Source organism: Carassius gibelio, chromosome B9 (genome assembly GCF_023724105.1).
Source record: "Carassius gibelio isolate Cgi1373 ecotype wild population from Czech Republic chromosome B9, carGib1.2-hapl.c, whole genome shotgun sequence".
Lineage (NCBI taxonomy): Eukaryota > Metazoa > Chordata > Actinopteri > Cypriniformes > Cyprinidae > Carassius > Carassius gibelio.
Window position 1 is genome coordinate 14,847,279 of NC_068404.1, and position 21,452 is coordinate 14,868,730.

At 37.3% G+C, this 21,452-nt stretch overlaps 2 protein-coding genes across 3 annotated transcripts in view; one reads left to right on the forward strand and one right to left on the reverse strand.

Annotated features, from left to right (window-relative positions):
• arhgap15 (Rho GTPase activating protein 15) overlaps positions 1-10,562 on the forward strand; it is a 33,318-nt gene extending 22,756 nt beyond the window's left edge. For both annotated transcript variants that reach the window (XM_052566172.1, XM_052566173.1), the window contains 2 exons: positions 4,007-4,112; positions 10,104-10,562. In XM_052566172.1, coding sequence (XP_052422132.1) covers positions 4,007-4,112; positions 10,104-10,287 — 290 coding nt within the window. In that variant the 3' untranslated portion in view covers positions 10,288-10,562. The remainder of the gene's footprint in view (positions 1-4,006; positions 4,113-10,103) is intronic.
• Positions 10,563-20,312: 9,750 nt separating this feature from the next.
• The window catches only part of gtdc1 (glycosyltransferase-like domain containing 1), a 36,044-nt gene continuing 34,904 nt past the window's right edge, over positions 20,313-21,452 (reverse strand). The window contains 1 exon segment of the mRNA XM_052566261.1: positions 20,313-21,123. Within this exon segment, the coding sequence (XP_052422221.1) occupies positions 21,120-21,123 (4 nt within the window). The 3' untranslated portion in view covers positions 20,313-21,119.

Sequence of the window (21,452 nt, forward strand, 5' to 3'; positions counted from 1 at the left end):
CAATAATGCCAGCAATAATGACTAGATTAAATATTTTACAGGCCGACTGCCATGCAGTGTCAAAGCCAAAAGAAAGCTAACACCCTCCACTGAGATAATGCTTGACGAGAAAGTCATAAAAGAAGATATTGCTTGAATAAAGTAAAAGACAAAATGTTGATGAAAGCTGCAGTGAAGAATTCTAGTTCGAACACACATTGTTTCACTAATTATGTGGCCTTGACATTAAAATTGATGTTATCACTCTATTTTGAGTGGTTTAGGGCATCGTACGCACAGCTTTAAACCCTAATGTTATATTGCTAACTTCATTAAAAAGCACAAAATATTGTCCCTCTGCTAGTGGTACCTAGAGTAGCGGGTCAGAGATTCGCTCTCTGTCCTAGAACATGGTCTCTGTCTGTGCTCAACTGACAGACCTGGCATCTGACAGGGGCATCTGCTCGCAGAGCCTGTGCCAGCGCGGTGTATACACGGAGACATCTGCTCCATTAGTGCCCAGGGGGCATCCTGGGCAGTACAGTAGACTGGGGGCATAACTACTGCCAGCTCCCTTCCATGGCACATCCCATGAATAGCAGAGGTGGGTAGTAACGAGTTACATTTACTTCGTTACATTTACTTGAGTAATTTTTCGGGGTAACGAATACTTTTCGGAGTATATTTAAAGATGGGTACTTTATACTCTTACTTGAGTACATTTTTTGGGAAAAATCTGTACTTTTACTTCGTTACTGTGGGCGACGCCCCTCTCGTTACTTTATCTTAATGCAATAAATGCTTCAGTTTATTCCAAACGCGCCGTCTACTTTTCTCTGGACAATGAGCGATGCCCATTCGCGAATGATTCATTCTTTTGAGTCAACTCTGTTCAAAGGCTTGATCAAACCAGTCGGCAAACGAGTGAATTGGTTCATGAATCAGTTTGATTGAGTCGTTCAGTTCCATGCTGCACGCGCTGAGCTCTGAAGCGGTTCACTCAGAGTTGTAACGTTTAAGAATATTAGCAGCGTTGAAAACGTGGCTATGGAACTGCACTGAATTGAAAGCTAATCTGCAAAGGCTATTATTTGCTTGCGATGGAGATCCTTATTAGATGAACGCGTGTGCTGTCTACTGTTTAACAGGTAATAACTTGGGCTACATTCGATTACAGTACACGATACCACTGTGACATTAGTTTGTTGTACGTGTGTGGCTTATAACAGGTTGAATGCAGCTTCCAAAAGACAAAGAATAGCCGATTAAGATTTTATTAATATTAATACAATCACACCAGTGCGAGTACGTTCAGCAAGTCATATCATCAGCTGCTAAATTCAGATCTGTGATCGCTTGCTGGCGCTGAGCCAGAGACAGACGCGTTTTTACAGCGCTGCACATTAACCAATCACACACGGTTCTGTTGAGCTTTTGAATGCAATAGCCAATCAGAGGCGTTCCGATGAGTCATCGCTGAAATGCCGGTGCTTCCTTCACTCGCTCACTTACTGAATACCTCTTTCTGCCGAATTCTCTCGTCAGAAACAACAAAGTGCAGATGTGTGTACGAATCTATAATTAAGATATTGATTTCACAGTGTTAACAGTTTCAGTGATTTTAATGGTAGTTTCTGAGAGTGAATGAAATCTAGACTGTCAGTGAAAATTATGTTTAATGTAAATGTTATTTGCTCTCTTTCTGAACAATGAAAGATTAGTAGCAATATTTATATCACATTAACTTTCAATGTTAAATTCACATTTAAAATAAAGTCAGTCGTATTAAAAATATGTTATGGCATGATACCTATATTTGTTACTTAAATAAACAGACAGGGTTTTATAATAAATTACATAAATTGGATTAAAGGCTGATGAAATATATACATTTATACACACACACATACATTACTTACATTTTTTGTCTATATATCTATATAAAAAAAGGCTCCGTATATATGACCCAAAGTAACTAGTAACTAACTACTTGAGTAGATTTTTTATCCGATACTCTTTTACTCTTACTCAAGTAACTATTCAAGACTAGTACTTTTACTTTTACTTGAGTAAATATTTCTAGAATTACTTTTACTTTTACTTGAGTAAAGTTTTTGGGTACTCTACCCACCTCTGATGAATAGCATGGTGGAGCTGTTAGCCAGCCACAGAAGGAATAACCAGTGATGTTTTCTTAGCAGGAGGAAGACAGAAGAGATTTTGCTCTGTTTAGAATGTAAACAATCTAAATTGATTTACAATCATACAATGCAAATTTGTTTCATTGTGATAGTTAATCAATACAGTTATACCAGGTATCACTTTAAGATGCACTTTGAACCTTAAACGGCGTGCTATAAAAGGTATTTGTACAGTCTAATGAAATTGTGAATGTCAGCAGTGTAGATGCCTGGATGCACATTCACACTGACTGCATGAGACAATTGTAGTTGGAAATGTGATATGAAGCAGAATTGAAGCACTTACACATATATATATATATATATATATATAAAATACTTATTTTCAGCAAGGGTGCATTACATTTTAAAAAGTACAAAATTACAGTAAAGACTTGTGCATTGTTACAAAATATTTTGAACTTATATTAGTCAAAGAATGCTGAAAAACACATCATGGATGGAAATAAAATGTATTAAAACAATTTGTGCAGTATCATGTGGAGTAATTGCTGCTGCTGAAAATTCAGCTTTGACATCACGGGGTTAAATGAGAGAAATCAGTTAATTTAAACTGTTATAATATTTAATAATTATTACATTTCTCTTACTGTTTGTATTTTAATTCTAGCAAATAACTGTAATCTTGGTATGGACACTTTTGAATGGTAGTGTATAGTTGGCTGTATAATCTTTACGGTCTGTTAATACTCTTTTAACCAAATCTGTTGAGGTGAAATCTGAGCTGAGGGAGTTTGGAGTGCACACAGGTGGCCCTGTGAAAGCTCCATTTCAACATCTGCTCAGGTTCCATAAAGATATTGATCAAAAGCATCGATTAAATTATTAAAATACCCTTCCAAATTAAAGCCTTATCAACAATAAATTACCCTTTTACTTAGTTTACCACACAAGCTTTTTTTTTACACTAACAGTGTTTGAAATAATACAATCAGCTATATTACTATATCCATCATAATGGGTTCAGGGAACGTCAGTGTCAAAGGTCAGGTAGTGACACTGATGTAGAACAGTCAGCGCACAGGTTGGTGCCTCTCAGGAGTTTGCCATGAGGTCATCATCCATCTGACATGTAAAGAGCAGCGGGGTCAAGAGGTCACCGGTTTCAGCTTGTGTTACAGCACAACAGCTTTTAATGGACGTGGACTATTACGGACCATTAGCACCGCTCGCATGTACTTTCATGTTGAAAAAACTGAACACCAGAGTGAAAAAGTTTAGGGGTGTTTATGCTTTGATTTTATAGGCGGAATAGGTTATTTTTCTACAACGTCTTTAATTACATCCATTTAAAAGCGAGATGCTTTATAAAGTGATTGCACAGAATCAAAATGATTTTGCTGAGAAGTGTAATGGTGTCAGATATCCATGCAATTGTACTAAATGTGTTTGGATAACTGCGTAAAGGTTATTGCTGCATAACACAGCTGCATAAGCACAGACTAAATGCTGCTAATTTTGGCATCTTAAAAAGAGATTATCTTGTACTGTACATTTTAACGAAATTCATATTTAAGAACTAAATTAAATCAAAAGTAGGATTTAAATTTCATATAAATGGAGTAATCTGTTCGATTATATATTGGCGTTTTGGTAAGTCAGCAGTTTGGAATGGGACATATTCTGCATGTTGCCTTCTCAAGCATGTCTCTATAATTAATAGAGAAAGGGGTAATGGTCCAGTATTGGGGAATATTTTGATGTTAGATGAGCTATGTTAATGAAAAAGTGATGGAAAAGACATTAGCTTCTCTCTGAACCTAGAGGTTCAAATGAAGGAGCAATACCCAAATCAAAACATTTCATCATCTCTTCCCTGCCAACAGAAATTAGGGAGCCCACACAGAAGATTCAGGCCTTCAAGAAACTGATCCATCAACTCCCCAAACCCAACCACAACACCATGAAACTACTCTTCCAGCACCTGAGGAGGTAAGTCTCCATCCATACACACAACCATGGGCGGAAACCAAATATTGGGTCCCGCACAGGACATTTAGGTGGGTGGTAGGAGGATAACGCCTACATTTATTATATTATTTTTGGAAATCACAAGTAGGACATTTTACACAGTAAATTAATCATTTTGTAATTTAAATGTTAGAACTTTCTTATCAGTGTAATTTTAGTTTATCTGAGCTTCACTGGTATCTGTCACCTTCAGAGGGTTTCACAAACGTCTGTGGTCTGAAACCTTGCACTCTGTTCACTAATGATCAACAAAATGTGCTTGACCTTCTCTCTGCGTATGAGCTCTCATTATACGTTTACCTTTTTTTTCCGCCTGTCTACTTTGTGAAATTAAACAGAACTGACATTTACTTTACTATCTAGCTAATTGTATCAACTTAATTAGGCTTCCTAGCTTTTCGTTTAACTGCATGTGGCTCAGCTTTCTTCAAAAAACTGGTCAGACGTTGTCTGTTTAATACTTTATCCTTTTTTTGAAAGTCTGATTTCAGCTTTTTTTGAGCTGCATTGAAGGAAAAACTTCAGTGTAGGTACAGAAACCATTCAGGATTGGGATGGCATGTGGGTGTGAGGGAACTAATGACAACATTTTCATTTTTGGGAGAACTATCCCTTTGAGATGTCAGTAACCCATCACACTGCTCTGCACTGCCAGCTGACCTTGACAGTACAAAACCAGACTAGACTATAATGGAAACTTCCCGTTTTTACGAATGGAAAGTTTGTGACGTATTTTTATAATGTTAGCAGATTAAAGATGGTCACAGATTACAAAGTCGTTTTTTTAGAGTGAAATCAACAAATAGTGCTCAATCTGAAAACCTTTTACACAAAAGTCCTCAATTAACAGGATGTGACATGAAGAGAGGACTCAATATGAACCATAATGTGTGTGTGTGTGTGCGTGTTTCCGTGTGTCAACGCTCAAGTCCTTGTCCATGATAGCGTTACTGGCACAGCCAGAAGGCCATATGGCTAGTCTCCATCTCCCAGGAGGGGTGTTCTATCCCACTTTACCCTTCTGCACATTTACCACCCTGCACAGGAGGGCCACAGGACTCATCTCAGATTGATGAGCACCCCCTCCTCCCTTCCCCCAATGGAACATGCCCTTTGGCACTAGTGCTAAAGTCTGTTGGGTAGCTCATGCCAGGTCTCCCAATCAGAAAACACTAATGTGTGACTGAGAGACAGAGAGACACTCATTGAACAGTCGATTTCTAGACAGGAACACGATATTCTGAGAGTCTGACGTGCTAAAGAAAACTAGGTCTGCATTCCATAATGAAGCTTGACAAGTTTTTTATTTATCTGGTGAACATGCTAGAACACAAACCTGCTGCCTCCTGTCCTACAGTATCCATCATGAGATTTACAAATTTTAAATACAATATTTAATATTATACAGCAGTGCTTTCCAACTTTTTTGTTTTATTTACAAAACTCCATCAAGCTCCCTTTCCTCTATTAATAGGTTATTTAAATTAATATTTTCATGCAATTTAATTTACTTTTTTTAAGCATTATTCTATCGTTTAACATTTATTATTATTGCTATTTAATTACTGAGGGTTTATATTCTATTCTATTCTATTCTATTCTATTCTATTATATTATATAATATTATATTATATTATATTATATTATATTATATTATATTATATTATATCGTTTACCACTTAACATTGATGTTATGGTTTATAATAAAACCATATGGTAAAAAACTAAAACATCAATGTTAAATGGAAAATATATAATATAATATAATATAATATAATATAATATAATATAATAAATTTTCAGTAATAATAATAATAAAAATAATAATATTCAATGTTAAGCAATATTCAGAAAGTTAAAAAAAATCAGAAAGTAAATAAAAATAAAAAAAATTGCATACAAATAATAATTTAAATAACCTATTAATTGATGAAAGGGTGCTTGATGTAGTAAAGTAAATAAGACAAAACAAGTTGGAAAGCACTGCTGTATGATATAAAATATTGTATTTAATATTTGTAAATCTCATGATGGATACTGTAGGACAGGAGGCAGCAGGTTTATATTCTAGACTATTCACCAGATAAATAAAAAAAACTTGTCAAGCTTTATAAGATAATATATAACTCGTTATTGCAGATTTGTATTGATTTGTGTTTATTAGATGCATTTTCTTCTGATATTTTTACAGATGACACATATGCACATATATTTCACTGTCATTGTGAATCTACACAAACTGCCCCTCAAACCTACTTAAGTACCACCATAGTTGGGAATCACTGGCAGCATTTCCAAATCTGTAGTCAGATCTACACACAGGCACGAGGACAAAGCATTGTCATAAATTCACTGAATGGTGGCATTAGAAAATCCATTCAGCTTTTATTCTGCTTACCAAAGAGCTGTTACAGTGGAACTTGTGGTGACACTGAAAATCCCTGTAGTGCCACCAAGTCTGTTCCTTCTCCACAGCGACGTTCCCGCTGCTCCTTTCTCTCACTATTAGAGCAATAAACGGGAAGAGAGCTTCGGATCCAAAGCGCAGTTTGCTTTGTGGGCACCACACCCCGGCCAAGTGATGTGGTTCTGTTTATTTTATATTCTCACTTAAGTCATACTTGTTTCTGTCTACTGCTTTCCCTCTCTAAATATCAGGATGACTTTCCCATGAATAAAGGCAAGGAATGTGCGGTCGCAGTGAATTAGCTTAGAGTGTGTGTTGTATTTGCCTTCCTTCTAAGACAAATGTAGTAATTTTGCAGTCCAGAGTGAGATGAAGAAAGAACAATGAGGTTAGATGCTTTGCAGCTTGTGGTAGTATTCATAATATTGCACACACCATTTTCTTGTTTTGTTGCCTTTGGCGTCTTTCACACTCAAAGTATCAATATGCGTAAGCTCTGCTCAAACCTCACTTTTCGCTTGTACACTTTCTGTCTTTCTCTTATAACACAGGTATACCTAACTGAAGCAGCTCTCTGAACCCCTACTGTAATGCCTTCGTGGGTTATATTTTGCGCTGACTTGGCTCATCTAAAGTGGTGAAAGTCAAAAGCTCTTTGTTGTGGGCGCTTTCTGTGCCCGCATGGAACCAATGTTCATTTTTTTCTTTTGGTCCGTGGAGCCTGGATTCAATAACCAGTTGTGTGCTCGCATTGTGATGATGTGGTCAAGGCAACCAGATTTTCTCAACAGTACACTTGCTCAGTAGTGCTATTTATGTCATTTTTTGTGGGAGGTTTTGTCACCACCCCTCATATTTCCCGTTTACCACAAGTGATTTAAAAGGCCACAGGTTTTGTTTTTTGTTAGTAATTCAAGGTTCCGTTCGTCTTTGTGCTGGAAAAGAAACCTGGAGAAACCTCTGATCAGGAAAGCCAAGAAACAAAAAACATTTCTTCTCATCTATGTTTGGTGTCTCTCAAATTAGATGGAAGAAAACTGCCGTTGTGTGAATTTTTGATATCCACCAAAGTATATGCCCAGCAGTTTATGACCTTTTACGGCGCAGACAGGAAGTAATAAACAATAATAATAAAAAATGGGCAAACTTCAAATATCGGAAGTGGAAAATCAAAGTATCTCTGATAAAAGTGAGCCTTTCTTTTATAGGTTCAGTCAAGGCCGTCATCTTATAACACGAAAATGACACAGTTTAAAGCTTGGAGCGATTCTGTAACCCCCACCCTGCCTCAATTTATTATTCGTCCCATGATTCTTCAGGAGCCAGTTAGGCTGACCCAATTAGCACTGGCCTCCTAGGCGGGGAATTACGGCATTGTGAGCTATCCTCCATTTCCTGTCATGCCCCGCTTGCAAACGAGATGCTAATTAATAACCATTGGCATCTTGAGCTGTACACATCGGCTTATGTACGGGATATCAATGATTTGTCAGATTCAACCAGGCGTAACGCAGTCACCTCCGGTCAAGCTGCCCACAGCCTGGCCCTTACCCAGGCACCAGAGCTTCTTCACTGGGCTCCAAGTCAGCTGATGGTTTAATGAGTGCATTTTGCCATAAATACCCAGATACTGAGGACCAGATTGCATCCTTCCCTTTTCCAAATCAACAAATTTCTTAATTGAAAGTGTTAATTTAGGCAAGGTGTACAACAAATACATTCTCTAAATCTGAGGTATTTTAGACGAGACACTATTTTAACTCAAGATTTTAAAATGACAATGGAAAACGTTTATATAAAATGTATGCATTTATACAATGTTATAATATATACCTTTTAATATGCATTATTTTAGGACAAGCATCTGATCAAAAAAATAAGATATAGAAATATAACATATCTACACTTTTTTATGTGTACTTAATTTAATGTGTTTGGTTGTTTGTTCTGTATTATTTATTTGCAATTACTTTTTTATTTTTTTGTAAATATGTTTCAAGTGTCACCAGGACTGTCACTTTAAATTATGTTTATGTTTTATATAAAACAATACAAATAGATACTATTTTTTCATATACATGGTATCTACACACACACACACACACACACACACACACACACACACACACATATGTGTGTGTGTGTCTGTATATAAAATCAGGATATTTAGGGAAAACATAAATTTAGAAAATACCTATGCATATGTATTTTTATTTTATTATTTTTTTTAGTGAATTTGATATAATTTATATATAAACTATTTAAATATACAACAGTATGTTGTCTTTTACGCGGTTCTCTTTTGATGTACAGAGTCACATCATTTTTTTCCACTTCCATAGAGTGTCTTCGAATTGCACTTCTTCCAACTGTGTGCTGCTACCGTAATTGAAAATGATAATGACTGTAATTAAGCTTCTATCATGATTTTAATCGATCTGGCATTACTGATAGCAGAGATGAATGTGAAGGTGGGGGGGAGGTGTGGGGGTCATGTATATAGTGGTGTCACAGTGGCATAATTACCAAAAAAACACTAAAAGGTTCGACAAAAAGCTTCATATTTAATGTTTTGAAAAATGTCTTCGGAAATGAAGTCTCTCTCCTTAAGATCATTAGCAGACCATTAGCAATGGCAGCCGGGATCCTTACATCATAGTGCGCTAATTAGGTTAAAAATGCTCATGGCAGGACAAGCGTCTAGCTGTGATGTAGGGGAAACGAAATGGCCGAGGTTAATTATACACATTAATGGGGAATTATTGAGAGCACTTGGCCTGCCTCTTAAGTTGTGTTTCTCGACTGAAATGGCTTCCCAAAGTCCCAATAACACTTATGTGGAGGGACGTCACATGTAGCACCAACGTTACCTTTTTCAGAGCAGAGTGCGTGAGTATTTTGACAACAAAGCAGCGATTATAGATCATTGAGTTGTGTTGCATAATTGCAGACCATTATTTTGATAGATGTGACCATAAACGTAGATGGCACATGACGTCGGTTACACTACGGTGCAATGTACGTGAGTGCAGTAAACCCAACACACTCCTAATCAGTACCTTTCAGAACTGGGCCGCGGTTAAGCCATACAAAGTGTGCTTCTAAATGTTAAGCCTGCTTCCCACCTCTTAGTCAGGATCCCGTTGACAACTTGGAAGGAAGCCTTCCACCACAATCCCTCCCCCCCTTTCCAGGCCTCAACCCATAACAGAGCCAGAGGGCTCCAATCTGGCTCCTTCTAAGAGTCCTCCAATACCCCAGTATTGATTGTTTCTCCACCACAGCCAAACCTCAGCTCAGAGAGATTCCACTAAAAGTGTGCTTAGATGCCTCCAAAGACCAGGCACAAGTCCTCAAAAACACCCTGCCATTGGTCCGTCACCGACGATCTGAGTAGTTTTTTTTATGACAGGAAACATGCACACTTAAATGATTGTACTTGTACGTCGTAGTCCGTTCTTCCATTAGGGATCTTCACAAGACTTGGAAACTATATTCATTGCTATTGTGTTGCTTCAATGATCTGGTGTTTTTCTGTTTTACAGAGTCTTGATGAACTCAAAGAAAAACTTAATGTCGACTCAGGGCATCAGCATTGTGTTTGGACCGACTCTCATGTGGCCCGAGCTTGAATCCGGAAACATGGAGGTCAATATGGTGTTTCAGAATCAAATAGTGGAGTCCATTCTCATTGAATGTGTGGAGATCTTTGGACCGGAGGCCATGTGAAGTCACCCCAGAGGATTCTGGAAAAAGACACTGAAAAAAAAAAAAAAGGAAACAAATGATGTGTGTGTGTGTGTGTGTGTGAATGTGTGTTCCCTGCTTCTGATTATTATTATTTTTTTTTCATATTTGCTCCTTGAAAAAAAAGGTTTGGATAAAACAAGTCGCATTTATAATTTAATACATATAATTATATTTTTGTATAATGCAAATCTCGCATTGTATCATACCTCAAAACATCAATGGCAAAATTAAAAAGCTGTATATTTGTACTGATATACATGTACATGGTCGTTTGTGACAGGGAAATTAACCCAATTTTGGAAATGGGTTTTGTACACTGATATTATCTAATGGATAATTTTAGTTTGAAATAAATTGGATGTAAGCGATCTCTGGCAGGCTTTTTTTTTTTTTTTTTGTCAAACTTTTATTTGGCAGAAACCTGATAGCAAACTTGTGATTATTTTTGGCAGCTCATATTTGCAGTCTGTTGCAACAGGTATTTGTGATCTTGTGTTTTATTAATGGTACATGTATTTTTTTTTTTTTTTTTTTAATAAGCTAAGCAAAATTTGTACAATTATTTTGAAAAAAGTAAAAAAAAAAAAAAAACAGAGAAAGAAAGAAAGAAAAAAAAGCCTTATTTCTTAATGCACTGAGTTTTTTGCTCTTCTTCCTGCAGCCTCCTTCATTAACTCTGTCACTCTGTGGGCCCTATGCATTGTCAGATAATGTACAGCGTGATCACATCGGTTTCTAATCAAACTGCCAAAGTCCTCTCCAATTCTCGAACAGCAGTCTCTTTTTATTTGCTTCCCGCAGGCCAGTGCTGAGACTGTCTGCATGGAATGTGTTTTTAATTCCATCCCAGAGATAAGAGAGAGTCTGTAATTACGGGAAGAGCTATCCCTCCTTGTAGCTTTTTCCCTGCATCAGATCCCTCATAGTTTGGCATCTCAAGCAGTAATGATGAAGGGGTACTGGAGGAACAGGAGGGCGACATAAACCAGATTTGCGGGTTGTGCGTCTCTCTAAATTTCGACTGAAAATAACGCAGTGAAATGAGATGCAGCTTTTAGTGACCTCTCTGGCACAGCTGCGCTTCACTCAGGGACCTAACGAGTTCGGCAGGCCACCAAGACCTTCATTGCAGAACCTTTGAAAAGATACACACATACTGTTTTTTTTTTTTTTTTTTTTTTTTTCTCCAACCACAAGAAGTTTACAGAGAGCTTGGATCCTGTATTGAATGTGGTGGCTTAGTTTGTCATTACGTTTTGACACCTAGAAAAAAAAAAGTTGAACATGCCAGACAGGCTCGCTTACTTCAGTGCTAGACAAGAAAATCCAGAAATAATAATTAAAAAAGAACCCAGAAGTATTACAGGACAATAAAAAATGTGCAGACAGCCATGATTATGATTCTAATGCAGACAAAGCTTTGCTTTAACACCTTAAATCCATCCCGTGATGTGCACTGGTCTATTGAGAATAAATTGTCTTTTAAATGACATTTGAATAACAAATAAAAACTTATATATACCCAATATATATATATATATATATATATATATATATATATATATATACCCAATTACAGACATCTCTGTCTGTGGTTTTGTTGGCAGGAGATAAAAAATGGTTTGTTTGCATTGTATGGGACTAAAATTTGAATGTTTCATCTGAATTATATCATAATAGCGGCACACCTCAGTGTTTTATTTCATACTGTCTTGGTCAAAAGTAGGCACTGAACTTCAGCTGCCCAAGCAGAGCCGAGAGGCCATGCTGTAGAGTTCATTCTTGCATTAAATGCTTCAAATAACAAGAAATCAAAATGTGTGGGTGGATGGACTGAAGTGGTAAGTAACCCAGGGGAGAATATTGGCAGATATTTTCAGTGTACATGAAGCGAATGCCCAGATTTATTCTGTGCTAGAGCCCATGGTCACATGACACTGGGCTTTGTGCAACACAGCTCACACTTTGAGAGCCGTAGTACTGCAGGTGGTGCTTAGCTCATTAATACATGCAAAATTAATGTCTCCCATCAAATTGGCTTGTGAAAAGGTGTGGTGCATTTTGAGTGTTTGGAATGAGGTGTTAAGTGCTTGAATCTAAAAAAAAAAAAAAAAACCCTTAATGGCCAAATTACTTATTTCAGTATTTTACACAGTTTGTTTGATGAGACGATTTTGACCTTGTCTATATACATTTAAAATATATAAACTAATAACAGTGCGCGCACACACACACACACACACACACACACACACACACACACACACACACACACACACACACACACACATATATATATATATATATATATATATATATATATATATATATACACACACACATATGCACATACTACCATTATATATACAGGTCCTTCTCAAAAAAATGTGCATATTGTGATAAAAGTTCATTATTTTCCATAATGTAATGATAAAAATTAAACTTTCATATATTTTAGATTCAATGCACACCAACTGAAATATTTCAGGTCTTTTATTGTTTTAATACTGATGATTTTAGCATACAGCTCATGAAAACCCAAAATTCCTATCTCAAAAAATTTGCATATCATGAAAAGGTTCTCTAAACGAGCTATTAACCTAATCATCTGAATCAACTAATTAACTCTAAACACCTGCAACAGATTCCTGAGGCTTTTAAAAACTCCCAGCCTGGTTCATTACTCAAAACCGCAATCATGGGTAAGACTGCCGACCTGACTGCTGTCCAGAAGGCCATCATTGACACCCTCAAGCAAGAGGGTAAGACACAGAAAGACATTTCTGAACGAATAGGCTGTTCCCAGAGTGCTGTATCAAGGCACCTCAGTGGGAAGTCTGTGGGAAGGAAAAAGTGTGGCAAAAAACGCTGCACAACGAGAAGAGGTGACCGGACCCTGAAGATGATTGTGGAGAAGGACCGATTCCAGACCTTGGGGGACCTGTGGAAGCAGTGGACTGAGTCTGGAGTAGAAACATCCAGAGCCACCGTGCACGGCGTGTGCAGGAAATGGGCTACAGAGAGCAACTAGACTGTTGCTCAGTGATCCAAAGTACTTTTTTCAGATGAAAGCAAGTTTTGCATGTCATTTGGAAATCAAGGTGCCAGAGTCTGGAGGAAGACTGGGGAGAAGGAAATGCCAAAATACCTGAAGTCCAGTGTCAAGTACCCACAGTCAGTGATGGTCTGGGGTGCCATGTCAGCTGCTGGTGTTGGTCCACTGTGTTTTATCAAGGGCAGGGTCAATGCAGCTAGTTATCAGGAGATTTTGAAGCACTTCTTGCTACCATCTGCTGAAAAGCTTTATGGAGATGAAGATTTGGTTTTTCAGCACGACCTGGCCCCTGCTCACAGTGCCAAAACCACTGGTAAATGGTTTACTGACCATGGTATTACTGTGCTCAATTGGCCTGCCAACTCTCCTGACCTGAACCCCATAGAGAATCTATGGGATATTGTGAAGAGAAAGTTGAGAGACGCAAGACCCAACACTCTGGATGAGCTTAAGGCCATACAGAAGCATCCTGGGCCTCCATAACACCTCAGCAGTGCCACAGGCTGATTGCCTCCATGCCACGCCGCATTTCATTTCTGCAAAAGGATTCCCAACCAAGTATTGAATGCATAACTGAACATAAATATTTGAAGGTTGACTTTTTTTGTATTAAAAACACTTTTCTTTTATTGGTCGGATGAAATATGCTAATTTTTTTAGATAGGAATTTTGGGTTTTCATGAGCTGTATGCCAAAATCATCAGTATTAAAACAATAAAAGACCTGAAATATTTCAGTTGGTGTGCAATGAATCTAAAATATATGAAAGTTAAATTTTTATCATTACATTATGGAAAATAATGAACTTTTATCACAATATGCTATTTTTTTTAGAAGGGCCTGTATATATATGTAGTGAAACTTGTGTATTAAATAAATCCAATGCACACAGACTGAAATTTAAGTCTTTGGTTCTTTTAATTGTGATGAGTTTGGTTCACATTTAACAAAAACCCACCAATCAACAAATTATTTCATAAAATTAGAATATTTCATAAGACCAAAAAAAAAAAGAAAAAATTATATATATATATATATATATATATATATATTAGGGGTGTAACGGTTCACAAAATTCACGGTTCGGTTCAATACGATACACTGATGTCACGGTTCGGTTCGGTTCGGTTCGATACGTTTTAGATACAGCAAAATGTAAAAACATCTCAACTTTTCAGAATGCCGCAAGCGCACCGCGGGTCATGTGACAAGAACTAACCAATCAGCTTCATCCTTTCCCGTAACAACGTTGAGAGCTCAGCCAAGATGAAGGATCAGCTGATCATAGTTGTATATGGATTGCAATTTTGAAATAAATTTAGTAGCAGAGCTACTGCAAGCGATTTTTAGAGCTGCAAATCCATTTATCCTTCGCTGAAATTTCCGCGTCTCATGGAGAGAGCACGTCATTGTTGCTTAGCAAAGACAGACGCCTCATGAGCGCTTCTGCCCGAGCGCTTTGGAAAGGAGGAGAAAGACGCGCTTAGCGTTTTCCATGCGTTTTTAGGCACGATATGTGAACGGCCCCTAAGGCGCTCGCTCACTCAGCACGCGCTGAAGGCTCGTTGCAAAATGTCGAATGCCTTTAACAGACCAGAAATATAAGATCCTAAAATAACCAACAGGTCTGGTGTTTGGGTTGGATTCCCTGTAAGCTATAGTTTCTAAATGCTGCAGGGATAGTTTGCTGCGTGCATGTTTCTCCTTTTTTTCGTCTTTTCCCAGATAGTACTGACGCATATATCCCAGATATTCCCGCTGGTGTTTTTTTTTTTTTTTTTTTTTTTATTCCCGCTGGTGTACCCTGTCATGTTGCAGATGCGACATACCGTTGTTTTTTTATCCACCACTCTCTTGCCATCACCATTATAGCTTAAAGGGAATCCAAAGTGCACCCAAACACCAGACCTGTTGGTTACTGGAGGATCTTCTTTTTCTGTTAAACGCATTGGCCATTTTGCAACGAGCCTTCAGCGCGTACTGAGTGAGCGAGCGCCTGCTGAGTAGCCTAACATAAACATATAAGATGGTGTTTTTTTCTTCTTCGGGAGTGTCAGGGGCGTTGCCTGTTACGTTGTTTGGGTTATTGGGCTACCTTGTTGAACGCATATCATTATATTTCTCTCTCTCTCTCTCTTTTTTTTTTTTTTTTTTTCAAATATAATTAATTACTCTAACGAACCGTTCGGTATACATAATGCGTACCGCGTACCGAACCGAAAGCGTCGTACCGAACGGTTCAATACGAATACGCGTATCGTTACACCCCTAATATATATATATATATATATATATATATATATATATATATATATATAATAGTGAATTGTTGGCCTTCTGGAAAGTATATTCATTTACTGTACATGTAGTCAATACTTGGTAGGGGCTCTTTTTGCTTTAATTACTGTCTCAATTCGGCGTGGCATGGAGGTGATCAGTTAGTGGCATTGCTGAGGTGGTATGGAAGCCTGCATTCAGCTGCATTTTTCAGTCTCTTGTTTCTAATTTTCCTTTTGGCAATACCCCATAGATTCTCTTATGATCAGGTCTGGGGAGTTTGCTGGCCAGTCAAGCACACCAACACCATGGTCATTTAACCAACTTTTTGTGCTTTTGGCAGTGTATGCAGGTGCCAAATCCTGCTGGAAAATGAAATCAGCATCTTCAAAAAGCTGCTCAGCAGAAGGAAGCATGAAGTGCTCAGGAATTTCTTGGTAAACGGGTGCAGTGACTTTAGTTTTCAAAACAATGGACCAACACCAGCAGATGACATTGCATGCCAAATCATCATAGACTGTGGAAACTTAACACTGGACTTCAAGCAACTTGGGCTATGAGCTTCTCCACCCTTCCTCCAGACTATAGGACATTGGTTTCCAAATGAAATAGAAAACTTGCTCTCATCTGAAAAGAGGACTTTGGACCACTGGGCAACAGTACAGTTCTTCTTCTCCTTAGCCCATTTAATATGCATCTGATGTTGTCTGTGGTTTAGAAGAGGTTTAACAAGAGGAACACGACAACTGTAGCCAGATTCCTTGACACGTCTGTATGTCTTGACCCCAGCCTCAGTCCATTCCTTGTGAATTTCACTAAAATTCTTGAATCGATTTGACAATCCTCATATGGCTTGGTTCTATCGGTTGGTTGTGCATCTTTTTCTTCCACACTTTTTCCCTCCACTCAACTGTTAACATGCTTGGATACAGCACTCTGTGAACAGCCAGCTTCTTTGGATATGAATGTTTGTGGCTTACCCTCCTTGTGAAGGGTGTCAATGATTGTCTTCTGGACAGCTGTCAGATCAGCAGTCTTCCCCATGATTGTGTAGCCTAGTGAACCAAACTGAGAGACCACTGTGAAGGCTCAGGAAACCTTTGCAGGTGTTTTAAGTTGATTGGCATGTCACCATATTCTAATTTGTTGAGATCGTGAATTGGTGGGTTTTTGTTAAATGTGAGCCAAAATCAGAACCAAAGACTTAAACTTCTTCAGTCTGTGTGAATTTAATTTATCTAAAACACGAGTTTCACAATTATATATATTTATATTAGTGCTGCACATACACACTATTGTTTAAAAGTTTGGGATCAGGAAGATTTGTTTATGTTTTTCAAGGCTGCATTTATTTGAAAAAAAAAAAAAAAAAAAAAAAATCTATATATATATATATTCTGGAAGTTGAAAAAATAAGCTTTCCATTGATGGATGGTTTATTAGGATCAGACTATATTTGGCCGAGATACAACTATTTGAACATTTGGAATCTGAGGGTGCAAAAAAATCTAAATATTGAGAAAATCACCTTTGAAGTTTTCCAAATGAATTCTTAGCAATGCATATTTCTAATAAAAAAAAAAAAAAGTTTTGATATATTTACAGTGGGATATTTACAAGATATCTTCATGGAATATTACTCAAATCTTCAGTGTCACATGATCCTTCAGAAATCAATCTAATATGTTGATTTATTATCAGTGCTGGTAATTGTTTTGCTTTTTTTTTTTTTAACCTGTGATACTTGTTTTGAAGGATTCTTTGATGAATAAAAAGTTAAAAAGAAGGGCATTTATTTAAAATCAATTTCTCTTCTAATAATGTACACTACATTAAATTGTTAATCTTTCTTTTTTTAAAGAAATTAAACCTTTTATCCAGCAAGATATGTAAAATTGATAAGAAGTCTTAGCAAATTATATTGTTAGAAAATATATTTTGAATAAATGCTGTTCTTTTTTTAACTTCATTCATAATAGAATCCTGAAAAAAAATATTTGGCAATTGTAATAATATATCAGCATATTAGAATGATTTCTGAAGGATCATTTGACATTTTAGACTGGAGTAAAGGCTTATGGAAATTCAGCTTTGCATCATAGAAATGTATTATATTTGAAAGGATAATAAAATAGAAACCATTATTTTATATTATAATTATTATTATTATTATTTTTTTTTATCTCATAAATGCAGCATAAAAAACATTTAAAGTCTTACTGATCCCAAACTTTTGAATGATAGTGTGTGTGTATATATATATATGTGTGTGTGTGTCATCATTATGTTTAGGAACAAATAGCAGCAAATTATCGGGCCTGCTAACCATTGCGACCAGTGTGAAGAGCTCCATTGACGCCATGCGGTCGGTGGGCGAGGGGCGCACAAAGCTGTATGAAACTGCGGCCTTCATGTTTTCTCTATGTTAGCCAAGACGTTCCACGTCTAATGATTTCATGTAATAACTGGAGACCACTGTGCTTTTCCGAACCCCGACAAACTCCCACACACCCCACCCCCACACTTTGTTTTCCCATCCTTCTTGGCAGAGCTTCATGGAAACGAGCGTCTTTGTAAGTCCGCAAAAAAACAGAAAAAGAAAAAAAAAAGAAAGGGCCCAAAAGTAAATGAAAGCATAACAATACAGTGTCCCTGTGAGATGTCTGCCATGTTCTAACCACCAGGCCCCATTAAAAAGAGCCTGGGCTCCAACAGAACATGGCAGCATATTGATAGCATATGACTGAGTCACATGAGGACAACTATGTCTCTCTCTCTCGCTTATCCATTCCTCTGGTCTTCCTTTAAGATTAGGGATCAGGGCAATGTTATATGAACTCAGAGTGAAAAGAGACATATTCTACCTGTTAGTTCAGCCAGGGCCTCCTTCTCATCTTGTGTTCAGAAATAAACAAGTGATAAAATCACACAACCGTACTGCATGACCACAAACAGTAGTACACCCCCCCCCCCCCCCCCCCCCCCTAGGTAATGGTATAATTAGATAGCGTGCCACAACATGAGCTGGTGTGTGAAAAAAAAAAAAAAAAAAAAACTAAAATACATAAACTGGCATCAAGCAGCACGCAAAGAGAATATATATATAAGTGTACAGTCCACTCCTAACAAACCAACAAACCCTTTAAAGTACTTCCCTTGCTTTAGAAAGTTATTTAAAAATATGTGTAATAAAAATATAGATATTATTATTATTATTATTATTATTATTAAAGGAATATTTATTCTGACAACTGTAGAATTAAAAAAAAGGATAATGGACAATAATTTAAATCTAGTGAAATTCACCCAATATAGTGTGATATATATTAATAATAATAATACAATTAAATAAAACCTACCCTCTTTACTTCGTTTTTAAAATATGATAGTTTAAAATATGATTATTCCCTTTATTAAACAGTAATTAGAAAAATTGTAAAATAAATACATTAATGCATATAAAAAAAAAAAAAAAAGAACTCCTTCCTAATTTGGTGACGACCATGCTCAAACTGTACTGTGACCACTAAATTTTGCTCAAGTCAGAACTTGAGGGTTCTCATTAAAGTGCCATTTCCATTTTCCATTTCCTAAATCCCTTTGCTGGTTTCAGAGGAGGCTGTGATGATTCTGTGCCGTTTCATTTGCAGTGATTTGCAACTCTAAATTCTGTTCTGGTTACAGCAATGAACAGCAAAGAGCAGCAAAGAGAATACTAAAAGTAATCTTACTGTACCTTCACTTCCAAGTATCTAATAATTGAGAAAGCATTATCTGATCAAGGTCTGAATATCATATATAAACTCAAAGCTGACCTTAAACAGATGAGTACTTATACCTGTTGTATCAGATCAAATTCACTTTAGTGATTCCCCTGTCAGATATTAAAATATCAACAAATGTAGTCATACGATGCAAATGGCAGCCCTCCAAGCTCTGTGCTACTCCAGTGGGACACCAAACATGAACTGAAGGGGAAAAAATAAAGAGTACCGCACATTTGTTTTGCCATCGAATTCGGTCGGTATTAAATTAGCTTCATATCGCTAGAACACCATGAGTGAGAAAACAGCAACAGGCCAATGAAATGGTTTAATGTGCACTGAGTTTTATAGAGGTTGCTATTAACTTTTAATATGTGGGGTGACATTTTGTGCCGTAACAGCAGGTTATAGGCTTTATGGCGTCATTAGGTCCTGACCTCAGGTTGGCCTGGAGTAGATGGCAAATTCATCTGACATTGCGACAAGGATAAGGTGGAAACAGGTCAATCGCATCCATATGCTCCTTATAAATAACACATGGATATACAAAAAGAGACAAATGAGAAGCGATAATATTTGAGAACTCATGCTAAATATCATACGGCAGACAAAAGTATCTCACTGACCACCTAAAATATGAATTAGATTACATATGAAGGTACAGTAGGATATTAGGACTATTTTTCTAAGAGCTGTAACGGAAGCATTGCTACTTAATGAGGAGTAATGAGACTAATTTTGGACGCATACAGAGATGGCAACGTGATTATATTTGAGCCTTTAATTTGAATCCTCTGTCCGGCGCACCTGAATAATCGATGCATCTGAAATAATAATGTCAGAAAGTCCGCAGCTTTATTGAAAGAATGTCTGATAATAAAGGAGGAATCCTTCAATAACTCTTGCAATAAAAGTCAGACCTCTTTCAATAACACATATGTTGGCAGGCCTGAAGTGGGCCGTGTGATTGTGGCATTGCTGTAATGTGAAAGCAGACACTTACATCTTTATGGAAAATCTGACAGGCCATTGTTAGTTTGCCCAGATTTTACATTTTGCAAAAACATATAAATAGCTAGTTACCATGCCCCCTTAATTATGCAGCGGGTTCCTGGTTTCAACGTACAGCCAGATCTCCGAAGCAAGGAAAATAAAAGAACCATATTTAGATTCAACCACAGTCCTGGGGAAGCCTTGCATCAACCTTTACTGAGCCTCGGGGGACTTTGTCACAACCTGGCAACCTCAGGTGGAGCGAGAGCCCACAACGTTTCAAGCCGCAACTTGGCTGCCGCTCTGTCGGAGTGGGAACCGAAGACTCCAGAATTCCAGGCTGGAGTCCTCCGGCACAAAGGATAAAAATGGATATGAACCGAAATATGAGGTGGGCCCGCCTAGGCGCAACACGAAAGCGGTTTCAGGTTTTTCGATTGTTCTTTTTTTCCATTAACCACAAATATAAAGCTGTTTTTTCTTTCCGGCACGAGAACATTAAAATCACATATAGATGTTTTTCTTAAATAAAAGCAGAGAGGTACAGAGGATTTTCCGGGTCATACTGTAAACGCTCTTTGACAGCGAGGCTGGAGTTTAAGTCGTAATGTATTTCTTGGGGATCACTTCATGACATGTGACTGTTAACATCCTGTCACTGTCTTCTCCCAGGAGAGATCTGGAACTGTCCCCCAGAGCGTCCCAGGAGAAAGCGTGGAGGTTCACCTAGGAAAGAGAGAATCAAAGAGTAAAGGGAAAAGAGATGGAAAAAGCAGAGAACAGCGATAGAATTGAAATCCTATTATTTTATGATTAGTTGAGCAGTGACTCTCAAATGGGTTTGCTGCAGGATGGAAATTGTAACTTTTTTTTTTTTTTCAACAACAGCTTTAACTCAAACATTTAAATGTATTTACAAAATGTATTAATATTTTATTAAATGTATTGTGTATGTATAATGTAGCCTGTTTTATATTTTCTTTTCTTTTTTTTTGCATCAAAACATCTATCTGTGGCAAATTTGCAGAAAGATACGGTGGATGTATGACCTTTGA